At 36.0% G+C, this 19971-nt stretch overlaps 1 protein-coding gene across 2 annotated transcripts in view; it reads left to right on the plus strand.

The window, feature by feature from the left end:
- AGMO (alkylglycerol monooxygenase) overlaps positions 1-19971 on the plus strand; it is a 438330-nt gene that overhangs the window by 161366 nt on the left and 256993 nt on the right. For both annotated transcript variants that reach the window (XM_060196150.1, XM_060196151.1), the window contains exon 6: positions 16828-16894. In XM_060196150.1, the coding sequence (XP_060052133.1) occupies positions 16828-16894 (67 nt within the window). The remainder of the gene's footprint in view (positions 1-16827; positions 16895-19971) is intronic.

The following is a 19971-nucleotide window of genomic DNA, read 5'->3' on the forward strand; positions in this document are numbered from 1 at the left end:
GAAGTTGTTCCATTCCCCACAACGGGCCCCTAAAAACGTCTGTGTATTGCCCACTGCGACAGTATGCTGGAAGACCCCTTTAGCAAGCTCACTCCTACCTTGTTCCCTCCAAGAAACCCAGACTTAGAACAATGTTTATACTTGTCTTCAGGGATAAAAGGTTCTGAATATATCAGCTAAGCTCATTACATCTATGACTTTATTTAGGCTCTCTATTTTCTTGTTGAATTTTTGTCATGATGACCGATATTTAGATGCGATTATGAGTGAAGGTCTCCTACTACTACTATGTTCCCATCAATGTCTCCCTACAGGTCAGTAAGTACTTATTTTATGTATTTTTGTGCCTTTATATTGGAAGTATATATATTGGCAATGGTTATGTCTTTCTGTTGTAATGTATTAATCCTCTGACCAATATATATTATCCATCTCTGTCTTTTAACAGCTTTTCCTATGATGCCAATTCAGTGTCTAGCTGCTGTGTTTTCAGCCAACAGGGATAACAATATGGAATCACTGCTTTTTCTGAGTTTTTTAAAGAACAAACACAATCTCTAACCTGATGACAGGGCCTGAGCAACCCACACAGGTTTAGTTCTCATCCATGCTTTTCCCTTAAATTCTGGTTATCCTTGTGAATGGTTCAGTATCCTGATAGCCATGAGTTCACAGGTTAAGCACACAGGAAATTCCCCATCTGCTTTCCTCCATTGATATGTTGTGGTATGTAACTACCAAAATGGCCCTGGCTTGGCTTTTTAAGTCCTGGTAATCTCTCCCTCACTTCTTTTTTTTTTTTTAATTTTTATTTAAAAAAGGAAACACTGACAAGAACAATAGGATAAGAGGGGTACAACTCCAAACAATTCCCACCATCAGAACTCCATATTCCATCACCTCCCCTGATAGCTTTCCAATTCTTTATCCCTCTGAGAATATGGACCCACGGTCATTATGGGGTGCAGAAGGTAGAAGGTCTGGCTTCTGTAATAGCTTCCTCACTGAACATGGATATTGGCAGGTCGATCCATAATCTCAGTGGGGTAGGGTTCCAGGGAAGCAGGGCTCCAAGACACATTGGTGAAGTTGTCTGCCCAGGGAAGCCTGGCTGGCATCATGGTACCATCTGGAACTGGTGGATGAAAAAAGAGTTGAAAAATTCATGTTAAGTGAAATAAGTCAGAAATGGAAGGATGGATATGGGATGATCTCACTCTCAGGCAGAAGTTGAAAAACAAGATCAGAAAAAAAAAAAAAAAAAAACACAAGTAGACCTGAAATGGAATTGGCATATCGCACCAAAGTAAAAGACTCTGGGGTGGGTGGGGAGAATACAGGTCCAAGAAGGATGACAGAGGACCTAGTGGGGGTTCTATTGTTATATGGGAAACTGGGGAATGTTATGCATGTACAAACTATTGTATTTACTGTTGAATGTAAAACATTAATTCCCCAAAAAAGAAATTAAAAAAAAAATTCTAACTCTGGATAATATCCAAGTAAGGGACTAAAGATATCTAATTCCTAAAGTATATGTCTTTTAACAGAGGTATTGCTTACTCTAAAAAAAAAAAGTGTGGGCAGGGGTAGATAGCATAACAGTTATGCAGAGACTCTCATGCCTAGGGCTCCAAAGTCCCAGGTTCAATCCCCTGCACCACCATAAGCCAGAGCTGAGCAGTGCTCTCATATTTCTCTCTCTCTTTCTCTGCATCTCTCTCAAAGATAAAACAAAGAAAATATTTTTAAAAAAAGAAAAGAAAAAAGAGTTAACATATAGAGCAAAACAAATTGTTGTTGACTAATCATGAACCTAAAAGCTGGAATAGTTCAGATGAAAAGTTGGTGGGTCTCCGTTTTGTAGATAATAGTCTTATTTTAGTTATATTACAAAGAGCCCATAACTAAACTATTTTTTTTCCTGAACCTGACATCTGATATGCAGGTGGATCCTAGTTATTGTCTTGGTAGATGATGTCATGGCTGGAAAAAGGACCTGAAAGCTGGATCAGGGAAGAGAGTAGCTCCCAAAGATGGGAAAGGTGTATAAATATTGTTGACTGTAAACCTCATTGATTTGATCTGATCCAGACCCAAATTCACCTTAGGAGCCTCTGCATCCCTATAGATATGACCTCACATTCTGTGGTCATGAGTAGGAATGTTCCAAATGCCCCAATTTCAGGACCCATCTTCCTTAGTGGAACATAGAGTATGTTGTCCAGCCTCCCTTCAGAGGATGGAACATTCTCTACCATTGTTGATCTAAGTTGAGGGCAATATCCTTTGGGGGCCCACAAAGGGGTCTATTGCATTGTTTCTGATGGAGATAATCAGTAACAATGGAGAGAGGTATTTATTCAAGATCTAGGCCCATCATCTCTGTTTGGTAATCTCAGGACTCCCTGACTAGGGCCCCAGCTGATGTGGGTGGCCTGAGAGTGACTAAAGAGTCATGGTTAAAGTATGCCAGTCTCTTGCCCTTATTCAGCTTTTACAGTCCTTGCTTTGATAAGGATAGCTTGGGAATGAGTGAGGGAAGTATAATAGGAAGTAGGTTAAGAGGGTATCCAAATCTAAGTAGATACTATTTCATTATGAACTTTATGGTGTCTTTTTATGTCTTTCTACTTGCTTGCTACAAGTACTGACTCACTGCAGGCTACTATGCACTTTTGCTTTCAAGTATATATTTTGCCTAATTTATGTGAACATATTCCCTATGTCACAGGACCTGATCTATATCTAGTGATTTCTGTCCTTCTGGTTGCTTTAGGGTTCCTCTGTTCTTTCCTCTAAGTCCTTAAGATGTTCAGTAAGGTTGTTTATTTGAACTTTTTCTTGTTCTCTAATGTGTCCTTATATGGCTATGAGTTTCCTTCTCAGTTCTGCTTTAGCTATGTCCCAAATATTTTGATAGCTTGTATCTTCATTTTCATTTGTTTCAGGAAGATTCACATTTCTTGCTTGAGTGTTTCTCTTACCCAGCAGATATTAAGCAGCATGTTGCTGAGTTTCTAAATTTTGTGACTTTTAGTTATTTTCTGTTTTGAATGTTAGCTTTATTTCACTGTAGTCTAAGAATATACTTGGGATGACTACAATGCTCTTTAATTTACTGATACTGTCTTTCTGGCCTAATATTTAGGCTATCCTTGAGGAAATGCTGTGTAGATTTGAAAAGAATGTGTATTCCAGTTTTTCCACATGAAGAAATCTGAAAATTTCTAGGAGGTCTAGTCTGTCCATCTCTTCATTTAATTATCTTGTTTCTTTGTTGATTCTCAGCTTAATTGATCTGTCTAAGTGTGAGAGTAAGGTGTTGAAATCCCCCACTTTATTGTATTACTATTGATGTATTTTTGAAGTTCTTTCAGTAGGTGTTTGATGTATTTAGATGGTCCCTCATTGGATACATAGATATTAATAATTGTTAAATCTTCTTGAATGATTTATCCTCTAATCATTATGTAATGGCCTTGCCTATCTTTTATTACTTTATTTAATTTAAAGTCTATTATGTCCTAGATGAGATTGGCTCTTCTTGCCCTTTTTAGACTTTATGATATTTTTCCATCCTTTCATTTTAAGTCTTTGTTTGTCTTGTTGGGTCAAGTGGGATTATTGCAAGCAGCATATCATTGAGCTGTATTTTCTAATTTATCCTCCTACTCTGTGCCATTTAATGGGTGATTTTAAGCCATTGACATTTATTAATATTATGGGTTTAAGTTACTGCAGTACCATCACTCAACAATTTTTTATTTGCTCTGATTTATGGCATGTATTATGGTGATGTTCTTGTTTATAGGAAATCTTTTAGAATCTCTTTCAGGGCAAGCTTGGTAATTGTTGCTTCCTTTAACTGTTGCCTGTCTGAGAAGGTTTTGATCCCTTCATCTAGTCTGAATGAAAATCTAGCAGGATATATTATCCTTGGTTGAAACCCCCTTTTCATTGAGAGCTCAGCCGATATCTTGCCATTCTCTTCTGGCTTTTAGAGTTTGAATGGAGAAGTCTGCTGATAGTCTTATGGGTTTTACCCTGTATGTGACTTCTTGTTTTTCTTTTGCAGCCTTTAGAATCCTTTCTTTATCCTTACTTCCTTTCATTGTGACTATGATGTGTATTGGTGTCTTCAGGTCTAGGTTGATTATGATTGGAACTCTCTGGACCTCTTGGATCTTAATATCATTTCTGTTATTTAGGTCTGAGAAGTTTTCTTCTATTATTTCCTCTAGAATGTTTACTTCCCCTCCCTCTCTTTCTTCCTCTGGAAGGTTATATAAATGTTACTTCTTGAGATCATCTCATAAGTCTTTGTTGTTTTCAGTGTCTCTCAGTCTCTTTTTGAACTCTTTTACCTGTTTTTTTTCTCTAGCTCTTCCTGTATTTGGCTAATTCTGTTTTCTGTTTCTGTTAGTCTGATTTCCATTTCCATATCTTCTTTTAAGTTCTCTAATTACTTCGAGGTAGCTAGTATTTTTGTTGAGGACCTCATTAGTTGTTTCCCTAATTCTGGTAGCCTTTTCCTCCATAGTTGTCTTCATTTCTGTGATTATTAGGTTTATTACTGCTTGAATACTTTTCTTATCTATGGTTACTTCTGACTGATTTGGAGTTTCTTCTGGGTTTCTGTCCTGATTCATTGTGGTAGAAGTTTTATTTGATTTTGGTTTAAACTTTTTTTTTTATTGATGTGATTTTATTTTTTTTGTTCTTTCATTCTTCAGTTGTTGTGTTTTTGAGTACAAGCCATGCTGTACTAAAGTCTTTTCAGAAATGCAGTTACAAACCTCAGAAATTACAATAGCAACTGAAGCAAAGATTGATGCAGTTCAACCAATACCAGTTAGCATACCTCCAGTCCAAGAAAAAAGAAGAAGAGGAAGAAGAAGAAGAAGAAGAAGAAGAAGAAGAAGAAGAAGAAGGAGGAGGAGGAGGAGGAGGAGGAGGAGGAGGAGGAGGAGGAGGAGGAGAAGAAAAGAAGAAAAAGGAAAAAAGGAAAAGCAAGAATAGACAATTATGCAAATATACTGTCTGCTATAAATTCTAGGGATATCAAGAGGTGAAAAGAAAGTAGAAAAGATCTACAGAGAAAGAAAGCGAGATAGAGACAGAGAGAGAGAGAGAGAGAGAGAGAGAGAGAGCCCACTTCAAATTAGATTTCTTCTACAAAATAATTCACAAATGAGTGTCAGTGTATTCAGAAAGCAAAATGAGGGGGGAAAAAAGCAGTGAAAGATATGTGTTGTTATTTATTTATTTATTTATTTTGGACTAGCTAGGTGGAGAGAAAATGGAGGATGGAGGGAGAGATAAGTTCCTCCCACAATGGATAGGTCAGCCAGTCACCTATCAATGGAAAAAGCAGCAACAACAGTTAATTTTCGTCAACCTGAAGAGGAGGGAAAAGGGACACATATATATATAATAGTAGTAATAATAAAATAAAATAGAGTTAAAAAAAAACCCTAACAGTCAGTTTGGACTGCTATAGATTGGCTGCACGCAGCTGGTCCCCTTCCAAAACCAAGCAAAGACATCCAATTATAAGAAGTATATATATATATATATATATATATATATATATATATATATATATATATATAAAATCCAGCTAGTCTTTCCCAGGCAGGGCTGAGGCACTGATTGGTCAAGTATTCTGTCACTCAAATAGAGCTCTAGCCCCCCTTCCAAAAGAAAAGGAAAAGGAAAAGAAGATGACTTGGAATGACACCCCTGCTGAGCCAGGAATCTTGGAAAAGAAAATAGCTCCAAAGGAAGTCTACTAGGCATGGCTGGCCACCCCATGGGGTCTGGTTCTGGGGTAGGGGAGTAGGGTGGGTTCAGAAATAGTCAAGCCAAAGATTTTCCTTTCTTTGTCCTTTTGGTCTCTGCCAGCCCAAGAGTGGGTTATAGGACTCTTTTTTGGTGTCACCCCCCCCCCCCCATTTACTATTTCACAGTCACGCCATATATCCTATCCTCTCCAGAGAATACCAGGTTGTAAGTTGCTTCTTTTTGGAGCTCACACCAAGTGCTATCTCAAAGTCACCATCTTGGTTCTCACCTCTTTTCTATCTACTAACCATTTATACCTCCACTCACTTGTGACTAAGTGAGATTCTTAAAACTTTACATTTGTAAGTTGACTTTTTTGTTGTTATTTTGTCACTTTAACTATTTGGTTAGGGTAATGAAGTTCTTTAGTTCTTTATCAGGTTTTTCTTAAAGACTGGTGAGTACTTGCGGGCAATTAAATATCCTGTGGTCTCTGAGTTTACAGATTAAGCACCTGGAGAGTAGTTGCCTCCTTACCACTGACAATGTGTTCTATTGCTGTAGCTACCAAGAGGGCACCTCCCGCCACAAGGTACTACTTTTTAAGTCCTTTTAATCTCTCCTTCCATCACCCCGTTTCTAACCACTGACCATGTGAGCCTAAACCCACCTATAGTTTAGTGAGTTTCTTAAGAAATCCCAGTTTTAATTTGGTGAATTTTCAGATGAATTTTTGTTGTTTTAATTAGTTGATCAGTTAATAATATGAAGGAGGTGCTACTACTTGGTCCTGTCTCTCCAAAAAGCTATTTTAATTCCTACATAGTTAGTCAAAGAAGTTAAAGAACAAAGGGGAATTATTTATTGAATTCTCTAGAAAAACATAGTCAATGTGACAGTTTGCAGAGCTGTACCATAAGGAACTATGTAAAAGGGCAACTTTATTAAAGGTAATTTTCAGATTACACCCTGAAAAGTCAACTCTTTGTGTCTTCTTAGAATTTTTTTGTGCCAGTTATAAGATCAAGTTGATTGTAAGTTCAAATATCTCTACTATTCAATTGTAAATGAAAACAATTGAACGATTTTTCTCAACTTTTCAAAAAAACAAAATTATATGAGCAACCCAAGCCCAAGAAATATTACAATGAGTAGAGTACTACTGGACCAGAATTCTGCTCTGACTCTCTCTATGCCATATATCTCTTATTAGTAAATAAAATTTTCAAAATGTATATGAAAAATATAGCATATTATAAAATCTATTTCCTAAAATAGACATATTTTCATTAATTATCCAGTGAGTTATGAATAAATGTCTTGGACTTTATTTCTTTTCAATTTTAAATCATTTATTTATGTATTCATTTGATGGGACAAAGCAAGAGGGAAAGAGGAGGTAGAGACAGGGGGCAGAAAAAGAGCCATCTACAAAATGGCTTCATGGTTCATGAAGCTTCCACCCTGCAGGTGAGGACTGGGGGGTTGATACTCAAGTTTGCATAGTAATGCATGTACTCAACTGGTTGCACAACTGCTTAGCTCCCTCTTTTTACTTCTGAAACCTAATAAAGTTTATAGAAATTAAGCATCGGGAGTCGGGTGGTAGCGCAGTAGGCTAAGTGCAGTTGGCACAAAGCGCAAGGACCTGCTACGGATCCCAGTTCGAAGCCTGGCTCCCCACCTGCAGGGGAGTCACTTCACAGACAGTGAAGCAGTCTGCAGTTGTCTCTCTCTCCCCTTCTCTATCTTCCCCTTCTCTCTCAGTTTTTTCTCTCTGTTTTACCCAACAGTGATGACATCAAGAACAACAATAATAACTACAACAATAAAACAACAAGGGCAATGAAAGGGAAAATAAATATTAAATATTTTAAATAAAAATATTAAATTAAGGGTCACATGGACTAAGAAGAGATTTTTTTGCTTTACTGATTATGCAAATAAATTTTAATAAGAAATATTGATACATTTATAATTATCAGTTTTAATGAATTAGACAATTCCCAATGTCAATAAAATAATTGTATTAGTAATTTGTTATTCATCATGTTATTTGATGGGAACTTGAATACTTAACATTTAATATTTATAGTACATTTAAAAAGATAAATATGCATATATATTAGAATTTTTTCATGTCTTCTCCATATAAATTTAAATGACATGGTAAAATAAATTATTTAAATATCAAAAAAATATTTATGACCATTTGCTTTTTGTAAATTTTAAAAATCATTCCAAATATAAAATTCATTCACTAAATTCTATATACAAACATGTAGCCACACAGGTGATTGATAGATATGAAATAGAATTGGTGGAGGATAAACAGAGAGAGAAGAGGGAAGGAGTGAGGAAGGGAAAAAGAAAAATTGACCAGAAATGTCCTCTAACTATAGTACAACCCTTGGTCCATTTAATTTTACCACTAACTTACCTGACAAGTTTTTACCATTCTCAGAATGCATTCCAAGCATATATGTATTAATGTATAAGATTACAGAGACTTTTATATAAGGCAACATATACTGGAGCTTAGCAATGCTGTGGTCTCTCCATTTCTTTTGTGAAAATAAATCAAATAATATTTTTAAAAGAACCTAAAGTGATTAAAATTGTGCAGAAAGAGGTAAGTCAATTTTATAAAAATTTCATACTGGACATCTGTTTAGAATATTTATCTTGATGCTTTACAGTGTTTACCCCTAATTGACGTCTGAATTTATAATGAAAAGACTTATAAAAATATGTTTCAGGTGATATAGGGTAGTCAGAAAATTTCTAAGAATTGTGTCATGGAAATAGTTAATTGCAATCCACTTGCAGAAGACTTAATAATTATTCCCCCTACAGTAAACTTTGCTCAATTTCTAGAACAAATTGTTCTTGGTAGATAAACCACAGTTTAACCTTAAACAACATGGGTTTGAGCTGCATAGATCCATTGCACACAATCTTTCTTATAAAAAGAGGGTGTAAGATTATGGTATGTGTAAAAATAGTGTTGTAGTGTAAATACATTTTATTTTCTTATAATTTTCCTTTAAGATGTATTCGTCTATTATTATACAGAAAGCCCAAAATTCTCCAGTTATTTGAGGTATCTTGGAGTAAATTCAGGACCTCAGACTAGCAAAGCATGTGATGTGCCTACTGATGTGCCTACCAAACACCCATGTGCTTTTCTTAATAGCATTTTCTTTATCTCTGGCTAATTTTATTGCATCAATATAGTATTCTCTCTCTCTTTTTTTAAAATTTTTTGCCTCCAGGTTAATACTGGGGCTCAGTGCCTGCACTGCGAATCCACTGCTCCTGGAGACCATTTTTTTTCCTTTTGTTGCCCTTGTTATTATCATTGTTGTTGTTATTGCAATCATTGTTCTTGGATAAGGCAGAATTCGAGAGAGGAGGGGTAGACAGAGAAAAGGAAAGAAAGATAGAAACCTGCAGACCAGCTTCATCGCTTGTGAAGTGGTCCTCTTGCAGGTGGGGAGCCAGTTTTCAAACTGGGATCCTTCCTTCGGTCCTTGCTCTTCGCCAAGTACGCTTAACTCGCTTTGCTACCGCTATCCCCCTTAATGTAGTATTCCATATATGTATATGCTTAACATCAAAATATGTGCTAACTGGTTACTTTTGTTATACATATGACTTCCAGTCAACATCAGGTTATTAGTATTTCCATATGGGAGGAGTTAAAAATTGTATTCAGCAGGGTCTTCTACTATGGAAGTGGGAGAAAGAGGTGCATTAGGAATTATGATTCCCAAGGATAGAGGCAAAACATGAGTGTAGGGGTCAGGTGGTGGCACATCTAGTTAAGTGCACATATTAAAGCGTGCAAGTACTCAGTTGAGCCCCAGTCCCCAACAGCTGGGGGAAAGCTTTGCAAGCGGTGAAGCAGTGTTTCAGGTGTCTGTCTCTCTCCTTCTCTACTGCTCCCTTCCCTCTTGATTTCTGACTGTTCCTATTCAATAAATAAACATAGTAAAATAAAAATAGTCTTTGTGCAAATATTCCTTCTTGATCATCAAGAGATTTGCACCAAGAAAGATAAAAATAAAGTGAAATAAAAACAAAAATAAAGTCAAACTAAGTACTGTTGACATTTTTGAGCAAATAATTCTTATTTTGAAGGACTGTCTTGCACACTGCACTATATTTATCACTAAAACACACTGCATACTAGAGTTTGATCACATCTTCTTAGTAGAACTATCCTTATTCTAAAGTCAATTGCAGGAAGGTATGTTTGGAGGGAAAGGAAGTGGATTTATCTGCTTTGTATGATTTTACAATCTGGCTGAGCAATAACTATATGCAAGACAATGTTGTTTGTGCTGTGCAAAACTTAAAAGAAGTACAGTTATAGTTTCTGCCTGTACAGAACTAGCAATACAATTTGGGAAGGGTACACAAGTGACTAGGTTACACAACAAGTGACTAGGTTATACAACAAGTGACTAGGTTACACAACAAGTGACTACATTACACAACATCAACATCAATATACTCAGTAAACATTTGTATTGTCTCAGAATGTAATAAGAAAAAGGAAAGCAATGGACAGGGCTCCAGGGTTTCATAATATAACGGTTATGCAAAGAGACCAAAGATACTCTCACACCTGAGGATACAAAGTCCCTGGTTCAATCTCCTGCACTATCATAAACCAGAGCTGAGCAGTGCTCTGGTTAAAAAAATAAAGGAAAACAACATTTCCATTGGAAAAAACTAAGGTTGTTTCTTGAAAAATGTGGTGCCTCGCTGGTTTTTTTTTTTTTTTAAATATCTGTAGGATACTAACAAGTAAGATGGGAGGTTAAGGGGGGTCGGGCGGTGGCGCAGTGGGTTAAAAGCATGTGGCGCAAAGCTCAATGACCGGCGTAAGAATCCCAGTTGGAGCCCTGGGCTCCCCACCTGCAGGGGAGCCGCTTCACAGGCGGTGAAGCAGGTCTGCAGGTGTCTATCTTTCTCTTCCCCCTCTCTATCTTCCCCTCCTCTCTCCATTTCTCTCTGTCCTATCCAACAACAAAGTACATCAACAATGGCAATAATAATAACCACAATGAGGCTACAACAACAAGGGCAACAAAAGGGGGGGGGGGATATGGCCTCCAGGAGTGGTGGATTCATGGTGCAGGCAACGAGCCAAGCAATAACCCTGGAGGGGAATAAAAAAAGATGTGAGGTTAAGATATTAGAAGAGAAGGAAAAGAACACTAGAAATTAGCCTTGGGAATGTGTAGACAGCTTGTTTAGATTTGATTTAGTTCATTATGGAATGTCTTTCATTAGAATTCATTTTGTTCTTATTGAGGAAAAATGACATGCTAAGGTAGCAGTCATGACACCTATATGCTTCCTTTTTAAATTTAATTCTTCTTCTTCATACCCCCTTATATTATGAAGGTCTTAGTGAGGAATTTGTGACTAATTCAGCTAAGATCTAGGTAGGGCTTTGCTCTTGAATAAAAGCCAGTAGACTACTTGGAATTTACTATTATAAAATTAATTTTATATGTATTAATTTATAATGACTCATGCATGAAAAAAAGGCTTAAGAAATTATCTTTTGGGAATCTGCATCTGGATATTATGCCTGCTTCGCCTTGTCTATGTGCCAGGTTCCAGCTGTATTGTATATGTGAGACATTGTCAAATTCAACCACTACTTCACAGGAGGAAACTTCAATGCTGTGCTATCTCTGCTCTACCTCTATCTGAAAATGTCAACCCGGATGGGGGAAGTCATGCCAATGAGAAAAGTAAAATGAAAAGAAGCCATTTCTGGAATACTAAATAATTTTAAGAAACAGATAGCTAAAAACGTGAAGTGACTAAAGAACAGGTGGTGTTATTCTTGGTCGAATGCACATTACTATGCACAAGGACCCAGATACAAGGCCCCTTTCCCCACCTGTTGGGGGGGGGGGGGCTTCATAACTGTGAAGCAGTGCTTCAGGTGTTTATCTTTCTCTCTTTTCTGTTTCTCTTTCCCTCTTAATTTCTCTCTGTTTCTTTCCAAAAATAAGAAAAAGAATAGACTAAAAATTAAAAAAGTTAACATATAATGCCAAACAAATTGTTGACTAATCACGAACCTAAAGGTTGGAATAGTGCAGATGAAGATTCAGGGGTCTCTGTTTTGCAGATAGTAGGCCTATTTTAGCTATATTCCAGTTTGTTTTATTATTTTGCCAACTGGACTTCCCTGGGCAGAACACCCACCAATGTGTCCTGGAGCGTCCCACTTCCCCAGAGCCTTGCCCCACTAGGGAAAGAGAGAGACAGTCTGGGAGTATGGATGGACCTGTCAACACCCACATTTAGCGGGGAAGCAATTATAGAAGCCAAACCTTCCACCTTCTGCATCCCATAATGACCCTTGGTCCATACTCCCAGAGTGATAAAGAATAGGAAAGCTGTCAGGGGAGGTCACGGGATACAGAGTTCTGGTGTTAAGAGTTCTTATCCTATGGTTTTTGTCAGTGTTTCCTTTTTACAAAGAATTTTTTAAAGTAAATTTCTATTTCTGAAATTTGGGTCAGCAATTAGCATTTTGCTATGCATAAAAGGGGATAAACAAAATCTCTTCATGCAGAAAAATGTATTTTAAGCCTTCAGGTGGTTTGTCTAAAGTAGAAAAGTAGAGTTTCTCTCAGGAAAAATGCCTATAAGCACATATTATAAAGTCTGGCAGGTCACTTCAGGCTGTTCCTGACCCTTTAAAGTTTATTCATTACCTTTCTAAGTGTCCATGGCCCTTGGCTTATAAATTTGTGACTGAAAACTTCAAGGTATAAGACTGAAACTACTGTAATTGAGATCCAAGAAACACTAAATGTTCTCAAAATGTTAAAATATAGTTTAGAAGTTGAAATCCATAGACTTTTTATAATATCCTGGATTAATTTTAAGAGAAATATAGTCAAAAAGTATCTAATTATTAGTTTCCATTACATTTTAATTATTTTTATTTGATGCAAAATGACTATAGATTCTTTATTAAATATTTATTTATTATTTTTAATTTGATAGGACAGAGAAAATTGGAGTAAGGAGGGAAGACAGAGAGGGAGAGACAAAGAGTGACACCTGTGGCCCTTTTTAAGTACTTGTGAAGCTTCCCCCCATAATTGGTGACGAGGGACTTGAACCCTGGACATAGTAACATGTGCATTCAACCAGGTGAGCCCAGGTGATCAGTCCCCAACTATAGTATCTTGAAAAGCAACATTAGAAAACCAGATTCTTGAACTGAATTTGAAACTATTTCTTTCTAGTGATTTACCTGTGTTTCGTTTTACGTTTCGCTATAGTGGGTTATTAGACATTATTTTTAAATTATTATTTTTAAAATTGTAAAAACGTGGGAGTCGGGCTGTAGCGCAGCGGGTTAAGCACAGGTGGCGCAAAGCACAAGGACCGGCATAAGGATCCCGGTTCGAACCCCGGCTCCCCACCTGCAGGGGAGTCGCTTCACAGGCGGTGAAGCAGGTCTGCAGGTGTCTATCTTTCTCTCCTCCTCTCTGTCTTCCTTCCTCTCTCCATTTCTCTCTGTCCTATCCAACAACGACAACAACAATAATAACTACAACAATAAAACAACAAGGGCAACAAAAGGGAATAAATAAATAAAATAAATATTTAAAAAATGCTTTAAAAATTGTAAAAACGTATTCCACATTTTAAACTAGCTCGCCTAAATCTTAAAAAGACAAGCACAGTCTTCCAAATATGAGAATATTTGCAATTATTTCCTTAATAACATATTTTCAGGAAGTAATTCAAAGCTAGATATGGCTGAATTGCTAAATGACTGAATTTGCAAAAGTGGGCGATAATTAAGTCATTATGTTCAGCTTTTATTAATTATTAATGACTACTTCATGACTTTGAATCAGAGGAGTTTTCTATAAGAGTGGCTGTGACTGAACCGTCTGCGTGATGAACCATCTTCTACACTGAGGTGGTCTTCCCCAACTCCAAGGTAGTTATAAGCACAACCAGGAAATTTAACTGTGGTTGCTTGTGTTGTACTTGGATTTTTAGCTTAAAAAACTAAATAAAAGCAGGAAAGTAACTTTCAATATTGATAGCATTTTTTTAGCCTGAAGGGGCAAATATTTTTCTTTGAGGAATAGAGTTTGACTTAAAATAATAATAATAATGATAATAACAATACACTCAGCCAAGGCTCCAGTCATCTGAATGCACTCACCATTTGTGTGGCTTTAATTTTGGCTGCACATATGCCAGACAAGGATCAGAAATGCATCTGGGTAACAGAAGTTGGTCAGTGTAGTCTTCCCAGCTCTCTTTTGTTGTCTGCTTTTGTAACATATGTTAGGCAACAAAAAGACAAGTAAGGATAAAATGGTTTTCTCCTTGCCATCTGATTCTCTGCCAGAGATACAAAACTTGACCAAAAACATCAAAATTTTAATATTCTGACTGTGGAGAAGTCTTCCTCTCTTGCTATTTATCGATCACTATTCTTTTCGACAATACTTTTCCACTAAGTGAAAAACAGTCCAATACAATATGAGATCAGTTCTACCTACTTGCCTCCCAATTCCTAAACAATATTTTTTTACTTGTGTAAAAATTTATGTTTTCATTCACACCTTACTTCATCAAATGAAGTCTGGGGTGCTGGGCAGTGCCACACCTGGTTGAGTGTACAAGCTCTGGGTTCAAGTCTCAATTTCCCACCTTGGGGGTGGGGTGGTGAGGTTAGGCTCAAACACTTCACAAACAATAAAACAGGTTTGCAAGTGTCTCTCCCTTTCCCTATTTCTCCCCCACTCCCCCTAACTTCTCTCAGCCCTATCAAATAAAATAGAAAGAAAGAAAGAAAGAAAGAAAGAAAGAAAGAAAGAAAGGAAGGAAGAAAGAAAGAAAGAAAGAAAGAAAAATGACTACCAGGAGCTGTGGATTCTAGTACAAGCCAAAGTGATAACCTGATGGAAAAAAAAAAAAGAGTCAAGTATGATATACGTATTATATATTCATGATATTTAATTCAGGAAATGAAGTAAATGTAGAATATAATATGAGCGTGTTTTATTTTTTAAATGAAACACCAAGTCCACTGTTTGAGAATTTACTGCATTTCTTATAGGATAATTTAAAAAACTGAGATAGAACATTTTTGCTATGTATTTTTATTATGATTACTCTTAAGTAATCCCATCTCCCTAATTTTCTCATGTCACTGTCTTGTTCCAAAGTAATGCCAGTATCTTTTTTTTTAATTCTGTCAAATGTCTGTCTCTATTTGCTAAGTAAATTTATTAAAGTCTAGAGATAAGAACTTTCTTAAAATATAACAATGCATTGATTTTTGTCATCAGTAAGTTCTAACAAATTCATTTTGATAGAAGTTATAGAATAGTATTATTTTCCGTGGTTGATGGAAGGAAAAAGTATAAATAGGATTAAATGGATTATCATATTTCAAAAAACAGTTACATTACAAATGTCTTCAATGTAATCTGTTCTCTTATTTTTTTCTTGGTTCCTTTACTTCATAGAATGTAGATTTTATCATTGTGTTCTTACTAAGAAATGTTAACAGAGAATTTTAGGGCCAAATGGTGGCACACCTTGTTGAGTGCACACATTACAGTGGTTACAGTATGCAAGAACCAAGGTTCGTGCCCTCAGTCCCTAACTGCAAGGGGGGAAATCTTGGCAAGCAGCAAAGCAATGTTTCAGGTGTCTCTCATTTCTCATCTCTATCACCCTTTCTCTCTTAATTTCTGGTTGTCTTTATCCAATAAATAAAGATGTAGGTTTTTTTAAAGTGAATATTAGATTATAGCAAATTTTGAATTGTATTTAACTGCAAACATAAGCAGGGTTTATTATTGTTTTTAGATATTTTACTTAAAATTATGCTTCTAGAATGGATTGGTAGATGATTTACCTATAGTTAAAAAATCAAATAAACTTTAATCTACATGAATATTAGCACTCTGATGAGATAAATAACTGTTAGAAGAAGTCATTAATAGAAAAATAAAAGTAAAAAGTCATTGCTACCTGACTGATTACTGGGTGAAAGTAATTTTAACAAACAAAAAACAGCCCTGTGTTTTCCTACTTGTAGATATATTCTGCTAACATAAATCTTAAAAAAGACATAGTTGAAAAGTAAAAAACAGGGAGTTGGGCACAGTGGGTTAAACGCACATGGCGCGAATCTCAAGGACCAGCATAAGGATCGGCTTAAGGATCCAGGTTCAAGACCCTGGCTCCCCACCTGCAGGGGGGGTCCCTTCACAAGTGGTGAAGCAGGTCTGCAAGTGTCTGTCTTTCTCTCCCCCTGTCTCTCTCCTCCTCCTCTCTCCATTTCTCTCTGTCCTACCCAACAACGATGACGTCAACCACAACAATAATAACTACAAAAAGGCAACAAAAGGGAAAATAAGTAAATATTAAAAAAATTTCAAAAAAGAAAAGTAAAAAACAATATGAAACCTGAGAGAGATGTACCTTGGCAAAAGTAATATGTAAATATGGTATTTTTGTTTGTTTTTGTGTTTTGGACTTGGAGACAGAGAGGCAGAGATGTACAGAGAGAGTAAAAGAGACCAGAACACTTCAGTGTTGTGGGGTATCTGGCTCATACTTGCACATATGACAAAGCAGCACACTATCCAAGTGAGCTATTTCACCAGCCCAATACAATTTTATTTGTACATTCAGAGCAATATTATGAGATAGTCATTATTATCCCTACTTAAATGTGACAAAATCGAGGTATAAAAAGATTAGGTGCTTTTCCCACAATTTTGTAATAATAAAAGACATTTATTAAAATAGAAGTCTAGCTTTTAACCTCTCAAAACCTCTTACTGTCTTACTAAGAGCACAAAATAATTTTCCTGAACTTTAACCTAGAAACTTGCAACACTGATTAATGTGTAACATACTTGGGACTTTAAGATGATATGTACATATTATCACATAAACATTTAATCATGACACTATGCTAAATATTACTTTTGTTTTTGTTTCAATTAGCTCATTGATAACCTTGGTCCTTTGGAACTGATTCTGAATACTCCTAGCCATCATAGAGTTCATCATGGTAAGGAATTTGATTTTTTTTCCTTCTTGTTGTTTCTTTCAGGATATAATAGAACTTCACACCTGTACTTTGCCACCACTTCTAGAGGACTATTTTATATTTTCTTTCTAATTTAAGATAAAGATAGAGAGGAAAAAGAAAGACATAGAGAGGAGAAACGTCACAATACCTGCAGTGCACGGTGCTCCCTGTGGTGCTAGGCACTTGCACCATGGTCCTCAAGCATGGTAAAGTATGCTCTATACTAGAATATCAGATGAGCTATCTCCTAACTCTTCCTTTTTCTTAAAAGTATTATCATTATTTTTTATTATAATTTCATCACAGTTATCCAATGTAACCCACTGTGCAAGTGGACATGGTTTCTTCCTTTATATAAGGATAACGTTATCTCCATAACAGAGTAGAGAGGGAAAATGAACCCTTTCCATCTGGCTTCTGGATTTTACTTTTTTTTTTTTTTTTTTGTCTATAGTTTGTGGAAAAACAATATAACTAGCTGAGAGTATGGACACTTTATATCTTGAAGGAGCCTGTTGAGGATACTATACCCAATGCTAAAGGTCATTGTTATCTACAGAGAGAGAATACCTGGTCTTGATTTTTTTTTTTAACTTTCATGCTTAAATTCTGTAAACAAATTATATTTGTTTGACAAACAGAAAAGTCCATGTGGCTGGCACTTCTGATGTAAAGACACTGCTCAAGAAATAGTAGAAATATTTAATGTGTTTGCCTCTGCAACGGTAGACATATTGACATTTGTAGTAGAAAAAAGATACATTTCAGGGAGTCGGGTGGAAGCTCAACAGGTTAAGCGCATGTGGCGCAAAGCGCAAGGACTGGCATAACGATCCCCATTCGAGCCCTAGGCTCCCCACCTGTAGGGAGTCGCTCCCCACCTGTAGGGAGTCGCTTAACAGGCAGTGAAGCAGGTCTGCGTGTGTCTAGCTTTCTCTCCCCCTCTCTTTATTCCCCCCCTCATTTCTCTCTGTCCTATCCAAAAACAATGACATCAATAACTACAACAATGTTAAACAACAAGGGCAACAAAAGGGAAAATAAATAAATAAATATATATTTAAAATGTTTTCCAACAATGAAACATTAAATTAAATATTATCTGTGTGATGAAGAAGTATATAGCAGTTAAAAGGTCCAAATTATTATGACATGTAGTGTCATGAAAAAAAAATACAGATTGCTGAACAAAGGAATTCAGTAATAATATAATGAACAATATTTTTCAGTTTTAATAAGCTTCTAGGCATCGCAGGAGACATGAAGCAGCTACTGATCCCTGCTCCATAGCAGAGAGCAAAACAATCACAGGATGAGCCAGAGAGAAGAGGAAATGGGATCAAGTTACACATCCTCTATTTCCTCATCCAAACTCAACAGACTCCCACCCAAAAGGAATCAATGAAGAGACCAAGAGTGCTGCACTCTGTGTTACCTCTATATGAAATGGAGTCCACATCAAAGAATAAGATATTTCTAGTTTTCTATTACTTCAGAGTACATTCCCACTCTTTTTATTCTGCATTTAAATATATCATTACTAAGTACTATTACTACTTTGTATGGAGCAATTCTTTAGCTGGTGGTGTGAAAGGGGACTGTCATATATGAGAGATAATTTCTACATACCAGTAGTGGTAAAACCTTTCCCACAGACACCAGCAGCATCTCCAGATATAGTCAAATGTCCTCTAGTTGTACCCCTCCTACCTTATGCTTTTGTTCACTAATCCTTTCTTAAATAAAAAATTTAAAAAATAAATAAATAAATACAATATAAAAAAAAAAAAAAGAGCAAAGTGTACCCACATCCAATTGACATCAGTTTTTTAGTTCACATGGTGATGGAGTATGCCTTTATGCTGCCAATCTTATTCTATGTCTACACCAAGGGAGGGTTTTCCTTGCATTTTTACTATTTTTTATTTTAGTACTGTATTCTATGAGTACGATATCATTCCAGAATTATGATGAAATTACATTATTAGATTTTGAAAATTTTTATAAATATTTCATTTCCTCTTAAGCTCTCCCACTCCCACCCTTTGATCAGTGAGGATTGAAAGCAGGGCCTCCTACATGTGAGCTATGCACTTAATATTTCATCTGTTTATTTTCATTTATTTTCACATTTAAATAGTGGTGAGTTAATTTATATATTCTAATCATGTGGATGGAACTGTGTCCATTTAAACATAATATTATTTTAAAAAAGTCAATACCAAGTGACTGGGAAAGTTTAGTTTGGTCACTGGCTACATATATGGCTGAATGGTGCTCTGGTCACTCTCTTCCTATGCATTGGTATCTGTCTCTTCCCATCATAAAATAAGTAGCCATGTCTTAAAAGATTATATCAGTTACTTAAATTTAATAAAATAAAGTAAATATGTGAAAGTAGGAAGTATTTTTATGAACCAACAAAGTAGCTAAGAGCAATTTAGCATTTATTTATATATTTTGTGAATAAACAGTAGTAAAGTCTTACTAGGGAGCTAGTACAGTTGTTGTACGACAGATTTTCATACCTGAGGCAGAGAGATCTCAAGTTCAGGTCATCTAGTTACCATTAGCCAGAACTGAGCAAAGCTTGCTCTGGCATCTCTTTCTCTGTGTCTTTCACATCAAAATATTAAATACAATAAAATAAAGTAATACTCACTGTAGAATATTTTCTTGAAAAATTTGAAGGTAAGCAGAAGATGACTTGCTTCATTTTTTTTTTTTACCCAAATTATCATTTTGGGGAAATGATAGTTTACAGGACATTGCTGACACAGGGGATATAACCTTTCATCTCCACACAGTAAATAGCTGTAGACTACTCCCACTACAGTACAAATGTAGTGAGATTATTTTCCTTTTCCCCATTGTTCTGTGTTTCTGTGCAATTCAACTTTAATTATTACTTTTTAGCAGCACAAATATAGTTAGAATTGTAAAACATTGTAATTATAAAAATATATTTAGTTTTAAGACATTAAATAAATTAAGCTTAAATGAGTAAAATTAAAATCTATCTCATTAGAAAAATTAAGTTTAGAGTTGTCAATGTA

This window comes from Erinaceus europaeus, chromosome 8 (genome assembly GCF_950295315.1).
Source record: "Erinaceus europaeus chromosome 8, mEriEur2.1, whole genome shotgun sequence".
Classification (NCBI taxonomy): Eukaryota; Metazoa; Chordata; class Mammalia; order Eulipotyphla; family Erinaceidae; genus Erinaceus; species Erinaceus europaeus.